The sequence below is a fragment of the Hyperoodon ampullatus genome (assembly GCF_949752795.1).
Source record: "Hyperoodon ampullatus genome assembly, chromosome: 2".
Classification (NCBI taxonomy): domain Eukaryota; kingdom Metazoa; phylum Chordata; class Mammalia; order Artiodactyla; family Ziphiidae; genus Hyperoodon; species Hyperoodon ampullatus.
The window spans coordinates 124,064,022-124,083,600 of record NC_136915.1 but is presented as its reverse complement, the minus strand read 5'-3'; the positions used below and the strand labels follow the sequence as shown (position 1 = coordinate 124,083,600).

General features: G+C 38.2%; 1 protein-coding gene across 3 annotated transcripts in view; it reads right to left on the bottom strand.

Moving 5' to 3' along the window:
* Positions 1–19,579, bottom strand: part of SMYD3 (SET and MYND domain containing 3) — a gene marked incomplete at its 5' end in the record, with an annotated part of 751,002 nt that overhangs the window by 461,768 nt on the left and 269,655 nt on the right. Inside the window, one exon of one of the 3 annotated variants that reach the window (XM_079724186.1) lies at positions 11,085–11,135. The exons of the other annotated variants lie outside the window; for them this stretch is intronic. Coding sequence (XP_079580312.1) covers positions 11,085–11,135 — 51 coding nt within the window. The remainder of the gene's footprint in view (positions 1–11,084; positions 11,136–19,579) is intronic. 3 annotated transcript variants of the gene reach the window in all.

Here is a 19,579-nt window from a genome sequence, read left to right as displayed (position 1 = left end):
GTACCTAGCCCACATTAGGTTCTTAGTGAAGGTTCACTGAATTATTTGGTTAAGTAAGTTACTTGTCTCTACAACACAGCATTTAAATAGATATCTGGATCCAGGGTGATTTTACCTTAAAATAGCTTGCTATTCAACACTAAAATACATATTTTAAAAATAATTTTTAAGAAGAGGAATTATTTCACTGATTATGAGCATCCAGGCAACCCACATCAGATGGCAAATACTTGTACTTCAAACTTAGACGGAGAAGGAAGTGTGGTGCAGTGTGATATGTACAGCATGATGCACATGACCTCAAACTAGTGTATAAATAAACCATCACACAGTCATCATCTAATTATTTCAAGAGTGTGTGATTTGCATACTCAATTCAGTTACAAACATTACATGGGCATAGTCTTCTAATGCATTTTCATAGACTCAAGGCATAATGCATAGTGTTGGCCAAAAAAGCAACATCAGGAAACCACACAACGTGAAGATTACTTTGTAGTCGGACATCAAGGAGTTTGAATGCTACCTCTGCCATTTACAAACTACCTCATCTTGGGCAAGTTACTTTACTTCTAAGCCTCAGTTTCTACATTGTAAAATGCAGATGATTACAACCGCACCTAGCTTACCCTTCAGAGATTATTGAGGACTAAATGACATGACGTACATAAAATATTTAGCACATGCCCAGGTCAGAGTTACAGTTCATTAAATGTTAGCTTTATATGAGAATAAGAATTAAGCTGGGATGAAGTGAGAGAGTGGCATGGACATATATACACTACCAAATGTAAAATGGATAGCTAGTGGGAAGCAGCTGCATAGCACAGGGAGATCAGCTTGGTGCTTTGTGACCACCTAGAGGGACGGGATAGGGAGGGTGGGAGGGAGGCACAAGAGGGAAGAGATATGGGGATATATGTATATGTACAGCTGATTCACTTTGTTATACAGCAGAAACTAACACACCATTGTAAAGCAATTATACTCCAAAAAGGATGTTTTAAAAAAAAAAAGAATTAAGGAAGCTGGGAAATAAATTTTCTGGTAGGTCTGGGGTTGAACAGACTACACACCTTTCTACTCTCTGACCTTTAAAGCTTCGTAGTAGGTAGGAAAATGCCTGTTCCTGAATCAGCTGATCTCTATAATATAGGATTCCAGAAAAATCACCTCATTTATTTTTCTTAACTTAACAGCATCCTGCTTAAAACACAAACACACACCTTTTCATACTACCGTTCAAAATAACTGCTTATAACTTAATAGTAAAAATGGGAAAAATTACTGATTTCTTTCTAAATTATCTTATACTCTCTCAACAAATTTTACCTTTTAATTCTATAAAGAAAACACTAATTCCTTCCAAAGGCATGATCAAACCCAAAGATTAGTGATAAATCTGAACATTTAAAAAAAATATGTCTCAGAAAAAGAAATCATATTAGCCACTTATTCATGTATTAAATGAAAAATGTGTAAGATTGTAACTGGCTTAGATAATTATATTCCTCCTTATTAGGTGGTACACAATTAATCTTTTATCTCCAAATTACTAATTACTTTGATGTAAGATGTCTATACAACCAACAGATAGATATATTAAGCTTTTAATTTCTAAGTCTTAGCCAAAAGACCATATTGCCCCAGTAGAATAAAAATAAATGTTTTGTTTTGTTTTTTAAATTTTATAACCTACATATAGGTATGAGGAAACTCAGGTTTAGAATACAGTCCTCTGAGGGAAGCCAGATAGATGGAAACTTTTCCTGTTAAAAGCAAAACCCATTGTATCTTAACTAATCACTCATTTTATTCTATTACTTGGGTATTCATCTCCTTTTAAATTAGTATATAATTATTCTGGATACAATAATTCAATACAATCATCTTCCAAGGGCCCACTTTAACTATGTTTTTGAACAAGCAGTAGAAGACAGGAACAAAGCACAAGCTATAGCAGGGCTAAAAACTAATATTATTGCCTACAAAAAAACCCAAAAACCTGCCCAAACGTGGCACAGGTACACTAAATAAGCAGAAGTGATAGGTCTTGACAGCCTGGGAAAGATTTAGTTAGTAAAGTCAGACATCTAGGCATTCAGCTCAGTCACCAGTGTGAAGATTAGTAAAACTGAGACAACAGCTCTGCAAGAAGTTGAGAGAGCACACAGTAGGAAAAACTGTTCAACAGGATAATCCTTGAAGACTGGCAGTTATTCTGAGGTAGTACAGAAAGAAAATGAAGCAATTAAAAAGGAAATCAAACACCTCCTCTCCAATCTATCTTTCACATTGTTACCAGACGTGAAGCATAATTCCCATCATGTCATTCTCCTGCACAAGAAGGTACCAACCTAATCTGTAATACACTGATTTTCAAACCTTACTTCATGAAACTCCGACTGTTCTGCTGAGGAGCAAACATGATGTTAATGGGGGAGAGGATCCGCAGGGAGGGTGGGAAGCCAGTGTCTCTATCAACCAAAGCAACTCCATTTTTCTCTTTCGTATACACTGGGGTTTTGTTGTAAAAATGTGAGAAGAAAATTCTGCTGGTAAATAACAATTGAAAATGGTTGTCTTGATACAGTTCCATCTTCTCTGGCTGGTGTTGGGGACATCCATAAACAGATGCTACTCTACCTTTCAAAACTTCTTTCTCACAACTTTCCCAAACACTCCAGCCATTCCAGTCAACACGACTGGGTTCTACAAGTTCCATGTACATTGCCTCTTCAGCCATTAACCCCGTTGTCAAGAATGCCTTTGTGCTTGCCTTCGTGTACCTTGTTCAATTCAACATATTCTACACAATTTCTGTTAAATTAGACATGTCCCTACCTTTCAGTAGCTTTCATTCTAGTGGACAAGAAAACAGACAAAACAATTAATATAATATAAATAAAAAGAGGGCTTCCCTGGCGGCGCAGGGGACACGGGCTCGAGCCCTGGTCCGGGAAGATCCCACATCCCGCGGAGCAACTAAGCCTGTGGCCACAACTACTGAGCCTGCACTCTAGAGCCCACGAGCCACAACTACTGAGCCCGTGTGCCACAGCTACTGAAGCCCACACACCTAGAGCCCGTGCTCCACAACAAGAGAAGCCACCGCAATGAGAAGCCCGTGCACTGCAACGAAGAGTAGCTCCTGCTCACCGCAACTAGAGAAGGCCTACGTGCAGCAACAAAGACCCAACACAGCCAAAAATAAATGAAAAAAAAATTTTTTAATATATAAATCAGAATAAAATCAACATTAAAAAGAAGGCCAAACTCCTACCGCTTCTGAGGGAAAATGGGAAAAAGCAAATTTTTTTCTAGTAGAATCAGAAAAGTTAAGGATATTTGAACTGGACGTTACTGGATGTGGATACAGAATATAGTGAAGAGTAAAATTCCTATAGCATAAACATACAGAACAAAGTTTGTCAAAGTACCTGGCGTATTCTGGGGATGTACAGGAAGGTATGTGACTGGAATAGACTGGAGTACACTAAACTGGAAAGAAACCCTGGAATGAGTTCCTTAAAGGCCTAGAATGCTTTGGTAAAAACGATCCTTAATTTGACAAAGCATTTTATAGTTTATAAAATAGTAATTTAAAGCATAAAAATGTAATAATTTTAAACATAAAAATAATTTATGCTTTCATGTAAATTATTTCCATCAATCGTCAGAGCAATCCGACAAAGTTAGCAGGGAAAAAATTATCAACCCTATTTTGCAGATGAGGAAACTGAGTTAAGCAAGAACACTAATATTTACTAAACACCTACTATGTACCAAGCCCTTTGCAAGGTAAATAGCAAAATTATGATCTTCTGAGATAAAGAATTGTTATCACCCCAATCTTATAATTAGGAAAACCAGTTCAGAGAGGCTGACAACCTTGCCCAGGGACATGTGACTAGTATGTGACAGATTCAGGACTGCGACCAGGTCATGCTTCCAACTTGTGCTGTGCCATCACGGGAGGCCAATTTTTAGAGGCTGTTGAAGACAGTGGTATCAAGACCTGACTGTTTTTAAAAGGACTCTTAGAGCATTTCAAAGGGTAGGTTAGAGAAGAAGGACAGAGGGAGATTATCAAATTGATCCAGATGAGAAACCTGGACCTGAAATAACACAGAAGCAGTTAGGATGGCACAGCAGATGAATGTAAACATTAGCCGCAAAGTGGCAGTGAAGCCAGAGGGTTTGACTGACCCCAGTCAGATACACGGATTACACCCAAGTCCCACGACTGCCTCCTAAGGTCTGGTCTTGCCTGTTCTTTTTCTAGATTCTTACTACCCTTCTCGTGAGTACCACATGGCTAAGCATTTGTAAGATGTCATCAAATCTAAAATGCCAATGATTTTAAGATGCATTATTATCTATGTTAAAAGAAAAAATGCTGTCGAAGTATAACATGACATTTACTTTAAAATGCACACTGATTTCAGGCAAAACAAAATGCGAAAAAAGATCTGAATCTTAGAATTAATGAAACATGGTAACTTTTCTATATTTTTTCAGTATGACTTTATTCTCACACCTCAACAAGACCACGCCTTTCAAGGAATAGTTTCTTAATGCCAAGGCCTTAAATGCAATGCAGTGCTTTGTAATCATTCTGTGGGGACTGCAGGCACTGTCTTCACAGACAAAGAGCATGCAGTCTAGACCAAATCCTTCTTGGTCCACAACGTTTATGGGCTTCCTGAATTCCTGAGATCTGAGACCTAACTGGTTATTCCTCATTATCTGTCAGTGACTCTGCAGTTAACAGATAACATGAGAGTAAGCATTTACCAAGAATGATGAAGATGGTGGGAGTGGTGGAGGTCCTGGTAGTAGTGACCACAAGAATGATAACTGCTATTTATTCAGTGCTTGCTATGTGCCAAACATTCTACATGGACTCTGTTGCTTAATTCTTGCAATTCTATGATGCATATAGTACCAGCAATCTTATTACTATAAGAAGAAAGTCACTTTCCAACTGGTAATCTTGAAGAAATAAAAACCTAGAGGAGAGTGATTTTTAAATCAAAGGTACATATGAAGAGAAATATGCCTAAGAAAGAATCCTGCTAGCTTTTGTTTATCCTGATTTTGTGAAACATTAACTCAACTCTTTAATTGTTCTTGCATGGTACTTTATTGACGATGGATCAGACTGACATTACTGGTCAGCATATATTTCTTTCTTCTTTTTTTTTTTAAAGAATAAACCCTCATTTCATGAATATGAGCCAGCAGAAAGAGACAACGTAGACTCCAGAGAACCTGCAGTCCTCATTCTTAAAGAACACATATTTCAGGGATGATAGCTCTTAGGATATTCACATGTTCAGCAGACCTCAATATAAACATGAAACAACAATGAAAAGTCAGCAAATCAGCAGGAGGAATAAACATGTCAGAAACATGATGGCATTCAGTGACCATCACATATCTTAATAAATGAGCTCATCGTCCAGCTTGTGTAAGTGTTCTCCTGTGGGGCATCTTGATAAACCAAAGACTCAACAGAAAATACTCCCACAGTGCTTGCTATTTTTTTTTTTTTTTTGCTGTATGTGGGCCTCTCACTGTTGTGGCCTCTCCCGTTGTGGAGCACAGGCTCTGGACGCACAGGCTCAGCGGCCATGGCTCACGGGCCCAGCCGCTCCGCGGCATGTGGGACCTTCCCGGACCGTGGCACAAACCCGTGTCCCCTGCATCGGCAGGCGGACTCTCAACCACTGCGCCACCAGGGAAGCCCAGTGCTTGCTTTTTAAAGTAGAATTATGTGAAAGTAACTGAGAATTACTGCCATCCCTTTACATTGACAATCTTCCAATTAATGAGAAAATGGATTTTTTCCTCAAAGTATTGGGTTTGAGAATCTTCTGTTCTCCATTAACTAATTTTTCGCAAATGTTTTTAATGCTTAAGGTACACGTATTTGCTATTTATAAAAACGCAGATGCAGTTGACTCACCTCCTTACAATTTTGAGTTTGTTCCTCAAGACACCACTAACTTTTCAGTTCTCCTGTGTGCTGAAAACCTGATTTCAAAAGGGAATCATGCAGATCCCCCTGAACAACTCTTCCATTTTAGTCATCCTTAACAGTCATCTCATAAACTTTTTTTGCTCACCATATATCAACGCTTAAGATTCCTAAAAAGTTCACATTTTTTTTTAAAGGACAAGGAGACAACTCTACTGGGAATGCCATGCCTTTCCCTCCCCACCCCTTCTTCTTTTCAACATCAGGCAAGTTTATATTCATCCTACCAGGACGAGCTCAAATATCATTTCCAAACTGCACTAACAGAATTAACAGTTCTTCCTTCTGTATTCCCCAACAATTTGTTCATACTACTATTAGAGTACTAATAAATTTATTATAGTAAGTTGTTTATATCCCAGATAATGAAGTCTATGAAGACACAAAACATCACTTATTCATCTCTGTATGTCCAAAACATACCTGAGCCAGGGGTAGTTATTCAATAAATTTTTGTTGAATAATTTTATTAATGTGACTCAAAGTCCTCAGAAATAATTTTATCTAAGGAAAATATTGTATTATTAGTCTTTGAAACGGCAATGAGAAAGAGAAAATATCTTTTTAAGTAGTAGAAACACAAAATGGAGTATAATCCCAAGTAAAAAATATAAATTGCAGAAAATAGTATTTTTCTTTTCTCATTTATTTTCTATGGTTTCTTAATTCTCTTCCATTAAACATCACTTGGGGAGATTTTTATTTATGAATGCTTATATCTCCTTTTATGAACCTGACAACTGTCTTGCCCCAGAGATATAAAATATGTATTTAGTACTGAATAATGCAAAATTCACTTTGCAACTTTTTGTGAGAATATGTCTGCCTTTTAGAGATGAAATAAAGCAATATTAAAATGTATATGCATAGCATGAATATAAATCAGCATAGAGATAGTTGAATATATGCTTGGTCAAAGGGAAAAGATGGACCACAATTATAAATATAGCCTAGATCATCTAAAAAGCTAATAATCATATGTTGACATAAGAACTGAAATTTTATCAATTGATAAAACACCTATGAATCTATATTCTGAGTTCCATTCTAAAAATAGAAAAAATATGGTTTGTGTTATTTGATTATTCCCAGTCCACAGCAAATCTCTAAAATCTGACATGAATAATGCTTTGGGGAAACATTTTCAAATTTTCATCTGAACATACCTGACATCATACTTCTCAAATCCCAGCAAACTGCTCTTGGCATATTACTCATTCTGCCACTATACTTAGTAGATACACTTAATGACGTAACTATAACCTACATTAATAACTCAATAAATACTGAATTGAATGACTTCTATGTTATCACTATAAGAATTAGTTTAATATTGTGATGCTGATATTATATTCTTATTCTCTAGATCAGGAAACTGAGGCTCCTAAGTTAAATAACTGGTGGCAAGTGCTGGAGCTAGAATTAGAATCCAGATCTAATTTATACATTCATATTCTTTCTCCCATACTACAGTATGATTCTTGCGTTTATTCTGCCAAGTATTATTCTTGAATGAGCCTAACAGTGTTGGCTTAACATTTCTAGTACCTTACTTGTAAAACTGAATTCCTACATAGCAGAGGGCAGGGGAGCAAGGCTGAGATGGCAGCTACTGGCTCTCTGTACTGTCAGAGATGCTTCAGGCTGTGTTCCCATGGGATGTGATTGACTCTCAGGCTGCCTGTATCTGTGATGAGGCATTTTATTTCACAGGGTTTATGGGCGGGCTAGTCAATAAAATTTGGATGAATCTGGACTGGATGGAAGGACTCTCAACCTGAATTAGTGAAAATCCAGAGTTGTAGAAAAAAATTTTAAGTCATTATATTGCTTTCATTAATATGCAGTAATTTAGCTATTTAAAAAGAAAAAGTAATCATGTGCATTTGGAAAACGGAGTATACGACATTGAGCAGTAGTGGCTTGAAGCAGGAGCCCCAGAATAAAACACTGGGTTGCATGTCAATGTGCTCACATCAGTGTTTTTGCTATACGACTATGTTCTTTCTAGAAAAGTCAGGCATTATAAGACGCCCAGGTGTGAATCTTAGAATAGTAAAACTAAAGGAAGAATACATCAGAGGTTTGTGAAATTTAGATATTATAGAATTAATTAACTATTGGAATCACAGAAACTGTAAAAAATAAGTATGCAACGTTTTAAGCCACTAAGTTTGTGGCAATTTGTCACTCACAACACAAAACTAATAAAGATAGAGAGGGGGATACTTAAATCGTTAAAAAGGAAAACCTTAATGCCTCCAATAAAGCAGGCTTTTTCAGAACACAAGGGCTAGGCAGAGGTACCTGTCCAGACCACAGAGCCACTTCCTTGTTCAATGAGTAATGCTGCCCTGTGTTCCTTCCTGACACCACACTAGTCCAGCATGTCCAGACCCTAAAGCATTACCATGTATGGATCACAGACCTCACAACAGTCCCTATGAGCACCGCAGGGAGCCTGGTACCTATTGCGCTCTCAAACAGTACCCTATTCTCTTCTGGGAAGACCCATACTCTCGTGGATCTAAGGGGCCCCAGTGGACATGGTTCACAACAATCCTTTAGGAGCCATTAAAGCCAGGATGGGAGATTGCTGGGACCAGTCCTTATGAGCGTGGGGTTCTAGTCTACAACTGAAAAAGAAGGGTATAAGACAGAGACAGGCTCTTAATTTCTGTAATATATTTAGCATTAAACTCAAAAATGCAGAATAGTGAACAAGCAAACACACAGTATGGAGAGAAAAAAGACAGTGTGGTATCATGGAAAAAGAACACTATAAGAAGTCTGAAGTGCCCTGACAGCAGCAGCCCTGCCCATGGGCTACAAAATGGGAGGCTTAGGACACCTTCAGGTGTCTTCCAGGTCTAACAGTCCTACATTCTTCAGTCTTAACATAAGAATATTTAGTTCAACAATTATAGTAACAAGCAGCTACTACCTTAGAAAAAAAGTGTACTAAGACATCAAGAAAACAACTATTCTATCTGCTAAGAGTACTTATTCTCAGTAACTAAGATTAGCAGGCAGGGCTCTGAATTTTAGCACACATTGTATTCTTAGCATTTGAGAGTCTAGTTTTATAAATGTCAACCCATACATCTTGGCTGCAAAGAAAAGGCCATTCAAATCCTCTAAGATAACCTCCAGCTAATTTATATATGTATATATTCCTTTGTTATTCTACTTTAAGTTTAGTGTTCAGAAGTCATTATTTAACGTACAGTTTCTTACTATAAATATAACTGTGAAATACTGACATTTCATATGCAAGCTATGAGTAGTGCTGGTTTATTGTTATAGCCAGCTAGCAAAAAAATATGCATAAATTAAAGTATTATGTTATAAAGCCTACCAAGTAACTAAGATCAAAGGAATGCACATGATATTTCCAGGCTTTTTCCGGCATATGTCAACAAAGAACAGTCAGCGAGGAAAATAACTTTGGTTGAAAGTCCGATGTTGCCATGTCAGAAAAAAGAGAGCTAAACCATCTACTTTCCATTGTTCATCTTGTGTCACTAGTAGTCTTTATCATTCATTAAAAATGGTTAAGTAGGGCTTCCCTGGTGGCACAGTGGTTGAGAGTCCGCCTGCCGATGCAGGGGACACGGGTTTGTGCCCGGGTCCGGGAAGATCCTACATGCCACAGAGTGGCTAGCCCCGTGAGCCATGGCCGCTGAGTCTGTGCATCCGGAGCCTGTGCTCCGCAACGGGAGAGGCCACAACAGTGAGAGGCCCACATACCGCAAAAAAAAAAAAAAAGGTTAAGTATTCCTACCTAATTTTTTAGCAATTCTCTACTATAGCTTGCTATTAAAAAGCTTACATTTGGACTCTACATTTCAGTTTCTATTCTCATTCCAGTTTACAGAGAAGTAAAAAAGTACTATATTTGCAACTTAGGCTGGTATTAAACTGACCCCTGCTGGCCTCATCTTTTCTGCATTTGTCAGATACGACAACACCCAACTGCATCCTACTGTTGAAACTGCATTTGATCAGATTCCCATATCAAAAACATGACAAAGGAAAAGGATGGCTACTCCCACAACTGCAAGTGGAAAGATGCCTGCTTCATTCTGGCTATTTTATTTGCAAAGACCTAGCAATTAAAATCACCCTAGTGTTCCATAGAAGTGTTTCCTAGAACCTACTGATTTATTCTACAAATTCATTCAACAAACACTTACAGATTTCTGGAAGAACACAGAAAAGCAGAGATACTTAGAAGTACAGCACCTGCCCTCCAGGTACTCACAGGCACTTACCAGTCATTAAAAAGATACATTTGAGAATTAAATTCTAGCATATGATTGGATACTACAAAAGTAAGAAGGAAGTAGGGCTACCATAGAGCTGGTGGTATAGCCTGCCTCATGGGCTTGAGTTCACTTAAGATTCTTTACTGAACAAGCCCAGGAAAATTTTATCTCCTTCTTCTTTAGGAACCGATTGTACTTCATGAATAATAATGGCTGCCATTTACTAACGATCTCCTATGTGCCAGGGACTGAGGCTAGGTGTTTTCCAGACACAATCATACTCACCTCACTTGATAACTCTACGAAACAGTTATTTTTATGCTTATGCTTAGTTCATAGATGAGGAAAGCTATATATTACACTACAATGTTTTTGTTTTAAACAGATGTTTCTCCTCTACAAGAAAATGAGCATCTTAAGCATAGGGGATTATGTCATTGTCATTTTTGTTTCCCCAGAATGTAGCACATCTCCAGTACCTGGTATATAGTATGTACTCAAAAAATGTCTGCATGATATATGAATGGAGATAATATTGAACAAATGTGGCTTCTAAATGCATACTATGAGCATGACCTATGCTTAAGCTCACAGTATGAGAAAGTAGTGGAAGAAAAAAGAGGAGAAAAAAAGTTTTGATTCCTGAACGTAGACACCCATACTCAACTGTGGCGAGAAAAGGAGAAAATCCCAAGACATGAGTTAAACAGAACATTATGGAAACAGAGCTTAACACTATCCAGTTAAAAACCAAATAGAAAAAGGACTCCAGCATCAGAAGATGATGACATACACAGGTGCTGGACTTTAATAGAACCTGAAACCTATTAAGAGGAGGGAAAAGAAAAAAGAAGAAAACCATGAAAAGAAGAGAATCATGAAAACAAACACAATGTAGAGATTCAAAAATTCTACTACGTTCCCAAGAAGTTAATGTATTTTTTCTTTTCCTACCTCCTCTTATTTTTCAACATCTCTTTTCTTGTCACTTAGAGACAGATGAAGATAAATGAAGTACAGTGGTTAAACTTCTTTGTTTGGATACAAATGATCTTGTGCATCAACATTATTGTTATGTAAGCACTTTTAATACTGCTTCTAGCAGATGAGACTTCTGTTTCAACATATGCTATGGGGAAAAATGGTAAAAATGTATTCATGACTAAAATAACTGAACAGTCAAAAACCGCATAGAAAATATTATACATGAATCTGGTTTGTTGTGCTTGTTAACGATTTAAGGTAAAACCGAGGATGCAATCTCTCTCCCCAAACGGGAATGAATAACCCCAGATTCTCAGTATTGTCAATACTTTCTATGTTGTCCTACCTTACACCAAACCACTGCTGCAAAATCATTCCTTAAGAGGGACTGAAATTTAACCCCCTCTTCCTGCACCTTCCCTGGTACAGTAAAACATGAGACAGAGGAAGTAGGGTTCTTCTCAGCAACGGCCACTGTAAAAATCTAAAGTTTACTGTGGGAACATTAGCTCCCAGAGAATACAAAGCAATGGTCAAGCTAATGGGCCCTGGGTTCAGATCGAAGTTCCACAACTGTAATTGTGGGCAAATCCCCTACTTTTCTAAATCAAATATAGTAAGATTACCTTTGTAAAACCAAGTTATCACATGCAAAGAGCTTAGCATACTACATGGTACATAAGTGTTCAACAAGCATAAGCTATAACCATTATTACAACCCCTATATGACTTCCCTCCTAAAGTCTTGCCTTCGACTCTCGATCTTAACAAAGAGATAGGACCTCTGAATCCTCACTCTGGCTAAGCTGGGCTCTGAATGTATTAAATGAGTCCATTTTACCCTCCTTCCGTCCTTTCCCTTTCTTGCCAATAATCAGCACCTCAGGAAATGTTCCTCTGCTCATACATAAATGAAGCTCCTGTTCATATATAATATTTATGATTATGTCTTATTTTGGTAACTAGAGGTCTCAAATTAAGCAATGTGGTCCAAATTGCAATATTCTGCCCCATTGGTCCCTAAATGACACCATCTTCTGTGACACCAGAAAAAAATATAATGGTCACACCTATAAGATCAAAAGCACAAGATCATTTGTACATAAAGCTTACAGCACTCACAGAAATCTACAAGGGTGTCTGCTTGCCATATCTTTAGAATTTATATCTCCCACTCTTCACACTATCCAGTCATAAACAAAGACCAGAGCACATTCCAGATTTCAGACCCCATGACAACTGTAACTATACACAACCTTCAGATACACCATTCACAACAGTCCATTTTCCAATAAGTGATTAAAAAATAACAAAATGAGGTGTTTATATCAGATTAATGTCAAGCATTTAAATTCAGCACATCAATATTTAAATAAAATAGCAAACCAACCAGTAGAAAAATTGTTTTAAACATAAATTACTCTTGAAGAAGACTACATGTACTTCTTAGAAATGAAATTTTGCTAGAGAGGTGCATTCTGTGTCATGTGCAGCCTTAAGCATTTCCTCAGAGCCAGTATCAAGAGTGTTGGTGAACATGCTGCACACAGGCATATAAGGCTGTCAGATGCTGCATATCAGCAATACTTCAGCTGTTAGATTAAGATTTCCCAATAAGGAAATGTTGCAGTACTTCTGCATCTAGCATCTGGTATTGTGTTGTAAATGCAGAACAAAGAGAGCAGCAGACTCGGAAGTCTTTCGGCTTCCTTTTGGCCATCTGCAGCATATTCCAAGAGTCACCTGGTCTACAAGGTGAATTCTCCCAATTTCATGAAATGCGAGCAAATCTTCCATCATCTGGGGTTTCTGACTCTAAAGTAAAGTCTCTCCCCCACAAAAAGCTTAATGAAGAATAGGAATAAAACCTTGCCTTCTAACACTTGAAAGCACTTTTTTTGTTGTTTAACCTGACAATCATAAATCACCAACAATGCCTCTTACAAGCAAGTATTTTCCACCATCTTGGGAAGTCCAAATTGATTGAAATTTTGCCATACAAATTAATTCCCCAAGTTTTCACTCAGTGTAAATTTGAGTATAACACAAGACCGATACAAGTTCTATACTCACATTCTGAGACTATTAGTGCTTGTTTTCTACCAACTCCTTATATAGAGAGTTGAATAGAAAAAACAGGAATTTGTATGTAGTAATAATGTACCAATATAACTATGAATATGGAGACACTGTTTCTGTTCATCTCAGTACATTCAGCACCTAGCAGATGGCCTGGCACATACCAGACACTCAATATTTGTTGACTAAAGAATAGATCTGTTGCCTCTCAAATGTTTGGTAGTCAGACTTTTTGAATTACAAATTCAAATGGGAAAATTTGTTACCACTGGCCATCATTATAAAAGGGGAATGGTACATCTTTGGAAAATACTTGATCCCAAGATATAATATAATAAAATCACATTTTAAAAAGCAACAATCAGGGCTTCCCTGGTGGCGCAGTGGTTGACAGTCCGCCTGCCAATGCAGGGGACACGGGTTCGTGCCCCGGTCCAGGAAGATCCCACATGCCGCAGAGCAGCTGGGCCCGTGAGCCATGGCCACTGGACCTGCGCGTCCGGAGCCTGTGCTCCGCAACGGGAGAGGCCACAGCAGTGAGAGGCCCGCGTACCGCAAAAAAAAAAAAAAAAAAAAAAGCAACAATCATTTTAGAGCTCCATGAATATTAATTAAAAAGAAAATATTAATAAAGACAAACCCCAAAAGTCTGAGATTTACAGTCCAAAGCTATTCTAACTTAGAAATGTTTTTCTCAGATAAATGCTATTTTGAGTAATGATTAGGTCAGATGAGCTAAAGATTTCAATTTATAGTTTCATTACAAGCTTATGATCTAATCACTAATCTAATAGTTTATAATAGTTTATATTTTCCACAAATGTATTTGGTATCCTATCTGTTGAGTCAGGACACCGGAAGAACTTACTTCCCTGTCCAAACACGGCTGGAAGATGTGGTTCAAATTCCAGTTCCATCCCTTGCTAAGTGACTTCGAGCAAGTTATATTAAATCTATCTTTGCTTCAATTACCACTTTCTTTGCTTCAGTTAGCTTTGCTTTTTTGTGTTTCCTTGGACCTGACCCTGCCTGCATTTTGGAATATTTAAGTTTGTTGAATATTAAGGGCATATTAAGGGATATTCAAGTTTGTTGAAACCCAAATACAAAGAGAAAGCCTCAGTGATCAGTTTTGAAACCCAGAAACCATGATTTTAAATCAACCACAAGACAACGTTCCTGAAAGTCGCGTCTTGTCAGAAGAGACTGTGTTTTCTAAATTCTTTAAACTTCAGTTTTAACAATTAGGGATGAAGAAGGCACAAGAACCTCAGCACTGGTGGTGACCTGATTCCCTGAGCATTGCTGCACATTAGAACCACCTGGGTTGCCTTCGGAACTTTTTTTTTAACATCTTTATTGGAGTACAATTGCTTTACAATGGTGTGTTGGTTTCTGCTGTATAACAAAGTGAATCAGCCACATGTATACACATGTCCCCATATCCCCTCCCTCTTGCATCTCCCTCCCGCCCTCCCTATCCCACCCCTCTAGGTGGGCACAAAGCACCTAGCTGATCTCCCTGTGCTCTGTGGCTGCTTCCCACTAGCTGGCTATTTTCCATTTGGTAGTGTGTACACGTCCGTGTCACGCTCTCACCTCGCCCTAGCTTCCCCTCCCCACCCCTCACCCCGTGACCTCATATGCCTGACCGCACCCCCACCCATGTTGACTGGTCTGGGGCGAGGCACTCAGGCACTGATAATATATTTAAAGCACTGTCAGGTGACTCTGGTATGTAGCCTGGCTTTGGAATGACAGCTCTAAGAGAAACCTCCCATTTGATTCAAAACTGTGACCAACACAGAACAGGAAGGAAAACCCGGCAGTGCCCTCCTGGCCCCCTAGCGCCGTGTGTGTAGACTGTGCAGGGGATCTTGTGACCCTGTGGAGGAATGTGGAGACTGGGACAGGATGGCTGCAAGTAGGAGACTGGGGCCAGAGTGGAGAGATCATGAGAACAGGGGCCAAGGCCAGTCAGGGACCAGACTATGCAAAGCACCAGGAGCAGAAACAAATCAGTCCAAAGGACAGCCACATTCCCACAGTCACGGAGAGCATACAAAGGAAAAGATGCCAAGGGTTGAGCAGTGACCTGAAAGAAGCTGGGCTACCCAAGAGAAATGAAACTAGAAGAAACAGAAGTACCACGACTTGCCAAGTTTGTCCTAGTTGTGTGCATGCCTCCACCCTACCCCTACCCCATCCAGGCTGAGGTGGAGGCAAGTGAGGAATTATAGAATATAAAGAAGCCATTGTTATTAAAATTACCCAAAAACTGAAAAAAAAGGAAAAGGTGAGAGAGCCACACGTTCTTTCAGTGTCATATTGGGGTACCATTTAATAGGCTGACTCAGGGTTTATTTAATTCTCTAGAAGAATGTCCCTGCATTTGACTTCGTCACGTACTCTTCCATTAGAGTGCAGACACTGTGGAACTGAAAGTTACTTGTAGGTTTGGGTCCAAGAGAAATAATAACTCTAAAAGTTATAGTTTTACTGACTGTAGAACATTACCAGTTTTGTCTCCAACCTAGAAATAGTATTATATATATATATATATAAATGTTTGTATATATGTAGATATAATAAGTATATGTAGATACAATATGTATATGTAGATACAATATGTATACATAGACATGATATGTGCGTGAGTGTGTGTGTATATATATATTTTAATGTTGGAACCAGCAGTAACCTTTACGGGTTCCCTTGTTAATAAGTTAATAAATCACTGACATATTTCTTTCTGTATTTCTATGAGTCAAGTTCTAACTTTCTGAAAACTGTACTTTGATACTACATTTTCTTTACATATCTAACAGTGTTTGTGAATCTACCACCCAATGACCCCATTCTCAAATGGATATTTTACAAGATAATTCAAGTAAAGTGCTTAGCACAGTGCATAGCACATAGTAAATGCTCAGTAAATGTGCTATTATTCATAGCTGCTAGTAGTTGGAAGGGATTTTATGTGGCCTCTAGCAGTGGCCACAGACTCACCAACAGGATTTCAAAGCAATAATCGAGGGTGACCCAGGTCAGTAGTTACATGGAAGCCTCCCTCAGCTGGGGCCACTTGCAAATATTATGAATATAGGGAGCCACTCTGCTCAAAATAATTCCCAAACTATCAATGCAGATGATGAGAATCACTTGTATATTTATCACAATAGGTGTGTGGGCCTATGGGGAGAAAGCAATGATAACTTAGCAAAATCAAGTACACTGATCTAAAAGAAGCCATCTCCTTGGTGACCAAAAGTGCGTTCTTCCATAATTTAAGGGGATGTTTGAATGATATTCAAAACTTATGTGATTGATCCAGTTACAGAAGAAAAAGCAGTACAGTAAAGTTAACTATATTGGTATGTGAGCAGAGAGGAAACTGGTTAAGGGAGGGAGCAAAAGCTCCCAGAATGAGAATATATGGTTAATTTCTTAAATTATAAACTCCAAAGGTATGATTTTTCTACAGGAATTTTCTTCACAAATGAAGTGCACCTGTAAAAACAAAAGCTTGTCTAATGTTAAAACCGGGCTTATAAGAAACCTCAGGACTTAACTTTGACTTTAACTTAGAGGGTGAGAGTTTCAGATACATCAATACACTGTCAAGGCCATGGCCATTTGGTGATTCTTCATTCCACTGCTTTTCTTTCAAGTGTCAGGAGTTCAGTTTTCCTAATATTAATAAGCAATACCACAACTACCAAGACAGAAGGAACAAAAGCACACACACACCTCACAAAATAAAGAAAACTCTATAGTATTCTCTTTTTTTTCCCACTCTATCTTTTCCCTTGCCCAGATTGGGGGGGTGGGTGGTAAACACACATAATTAGACACAAAATCTTCATAATTTACCACCCTGATATCTTCATCCTCAACTACCCTATCACCAAATACAGAGCAGTTGAAAGAAAAGTAATAATAAATCTCTGAGGTTATATACTTCTTTTTAAACAGGCAATTTTCCACTTTATAAAATAACTAATTTCCCGTTTAAAAAATAAGACTATTTGTTGCCTTATGATGTTACAATTAAGCAAGCTTTTAAGCACAACAGAAAATACGTAGGTTAATAAAGTGATTTTAATAAAAAGAAAAGAAAGATTTGAGAATTATTGGTGTTTCCATATACTATAGAATATTGACTGTATGGTCAAGATGAGCATCGGTTACAAATTATGTGTACAGCTTGCTAACAAATTAGGAAAATGTTCACCTTTGGTTTCTTTTCTGACTACTTGTAAAGTAATATTCACACACAAATTTACAATTCAAATTTGATGCCTTATGAGTACATTTTGCAGATCATGCTCTGAGAAGTGAGAGAGTGAACTTAGTTGCACAGAAAGTATAATTTGCTGCTGGCTTTTAGCCAGAAACACTAGACCAAATGTTTAGAGACTGTAAGGCATCTAACAAGCCCAGTGCACGTGTACTTCTCAGTACTAGTTGTTGCTGTTTACATGTGGACCTCCAAATAAAGGGCAAAATAAAATTGAAATTCATGCATTTTAAATTTTATTTATTTTATTTACAGGGAACAGAAAAGGAAGCAACTTGAAGGCCCTTTGGGAACATTTGTAACAGTGTTGACAAGAAGTCCCAATGATTTAAGCAACACTAATAACCATATGTCTGTACCTATGTTCAGCTGTAATTTACACATTATGTTTAAGTTTTTATTTTCATACTTGAGAAAACATGCCAAGTATTCAGTATTTATTATCAGAGTTAACTTGCAGAAAGAGAAAGCTAATTACAATAGAAAGAAGAAAATATTGGTCTTGGGAAAAAAATGAATTTGATTATCATACAGGTAGGTAGTAAAGGAGTCATTACTACCTCCCACAACTAATCAATATGTCTGTACCTTAAACTTACCATAACTGTCACGTACTAAAAAGATATGATCACTATATGGGCAAATACATTGCTAATAAAAATCTACTCCAACATACTAGTCACTCCATCACAGTACAATATAATTTTTGCAGGTATGTGCTATAATAAACCATGTGACACAGTAAAAGGTATGACGTATTACAAGTCTCCCTTACACAAAGTACTGCGAGCAGGTATGGTCAACCTATTACTTGAGATCACTCAGGGGTAAGAAGGCCAGGCCCAAACAGCAGTCTGCAACCTTATAAGGGGCTGAGCAAAGACAGAGGGAGATCAGGCAGGGAGAGTGGGGGTGAGGGGAAATGAAAAAACAGAAGGAAAGAAGTCAATGGATAACCGTTTTCAAGAAAATAATTTTAGTTGATGTTAGGTATTAAGATTGAAAACTGAAGCCTGAGTTGAGAAAACCTGAAGGCGAAATCGAGGAGGACTACAAAGAACAACATTCAGCTGCCACACTTGGTGAGTAACTGCCTTTCTTACCGCACCTGTACTAGGAAAGCACTGCAGACAAACTAGAACACGTTTGATACTATTCTACACGTGGTGGTAATCACGAGGCCAATTTGCAGCTCCTCACCAGGAAGGGATGGTGAACCCCTAAACTATATCATATCACCCCCTGAAGACAGTCGTGGGCCCACGACCTCGTAGGCAACCTCATCAAGAGGCCCAGCACTGGCAGGCCCCTTCTGAGCTGTGCTGGTTGCCAGTTTGCACAACAAATCATTCACGCCTCTCTCCTCTACACTTACCATGTACTTTTAATGGTTCGCTGGCACCTTACAGCACCTGGTGCTTCTAGAAGGCTACTTTAATATAAGTGTGGTCAAGGTATACTTTTTATTAAACTGTGATTTATTTTAAGCTATTATCAGAAGATGAATTAAAAACTTAGGGGACTGTGACCTCAAAGTAGTATAACATAGCCATATGCACATGTGTTTCCACTTTTGAGGACATGGGGCATTTTAAGGCTCTCCAACTGGCGAGGTCACTCCAGTAAGTTTTCTAGCCTGCATAGTGACAACCCACAACAGTCTCAGAGGGAAAGTGCCTATCCCAAGACTCAAGGTCAATTCCTTTGTTCTCACCTTCTCAGAAATCTCACTTCATCACTAATAACCAACTCCTCAACTTACCTTAAAATATGCATCCTTACTAGCCCCCAAGTTCAAAACTCTTTAAAACAACCAACCAATCAAAAAACTATTATTACCTTTCTAACCCCCATCCTGTTCTTTATTTCTTATTCATAGCCCAATTTCTTAAGATCCAGCACTCA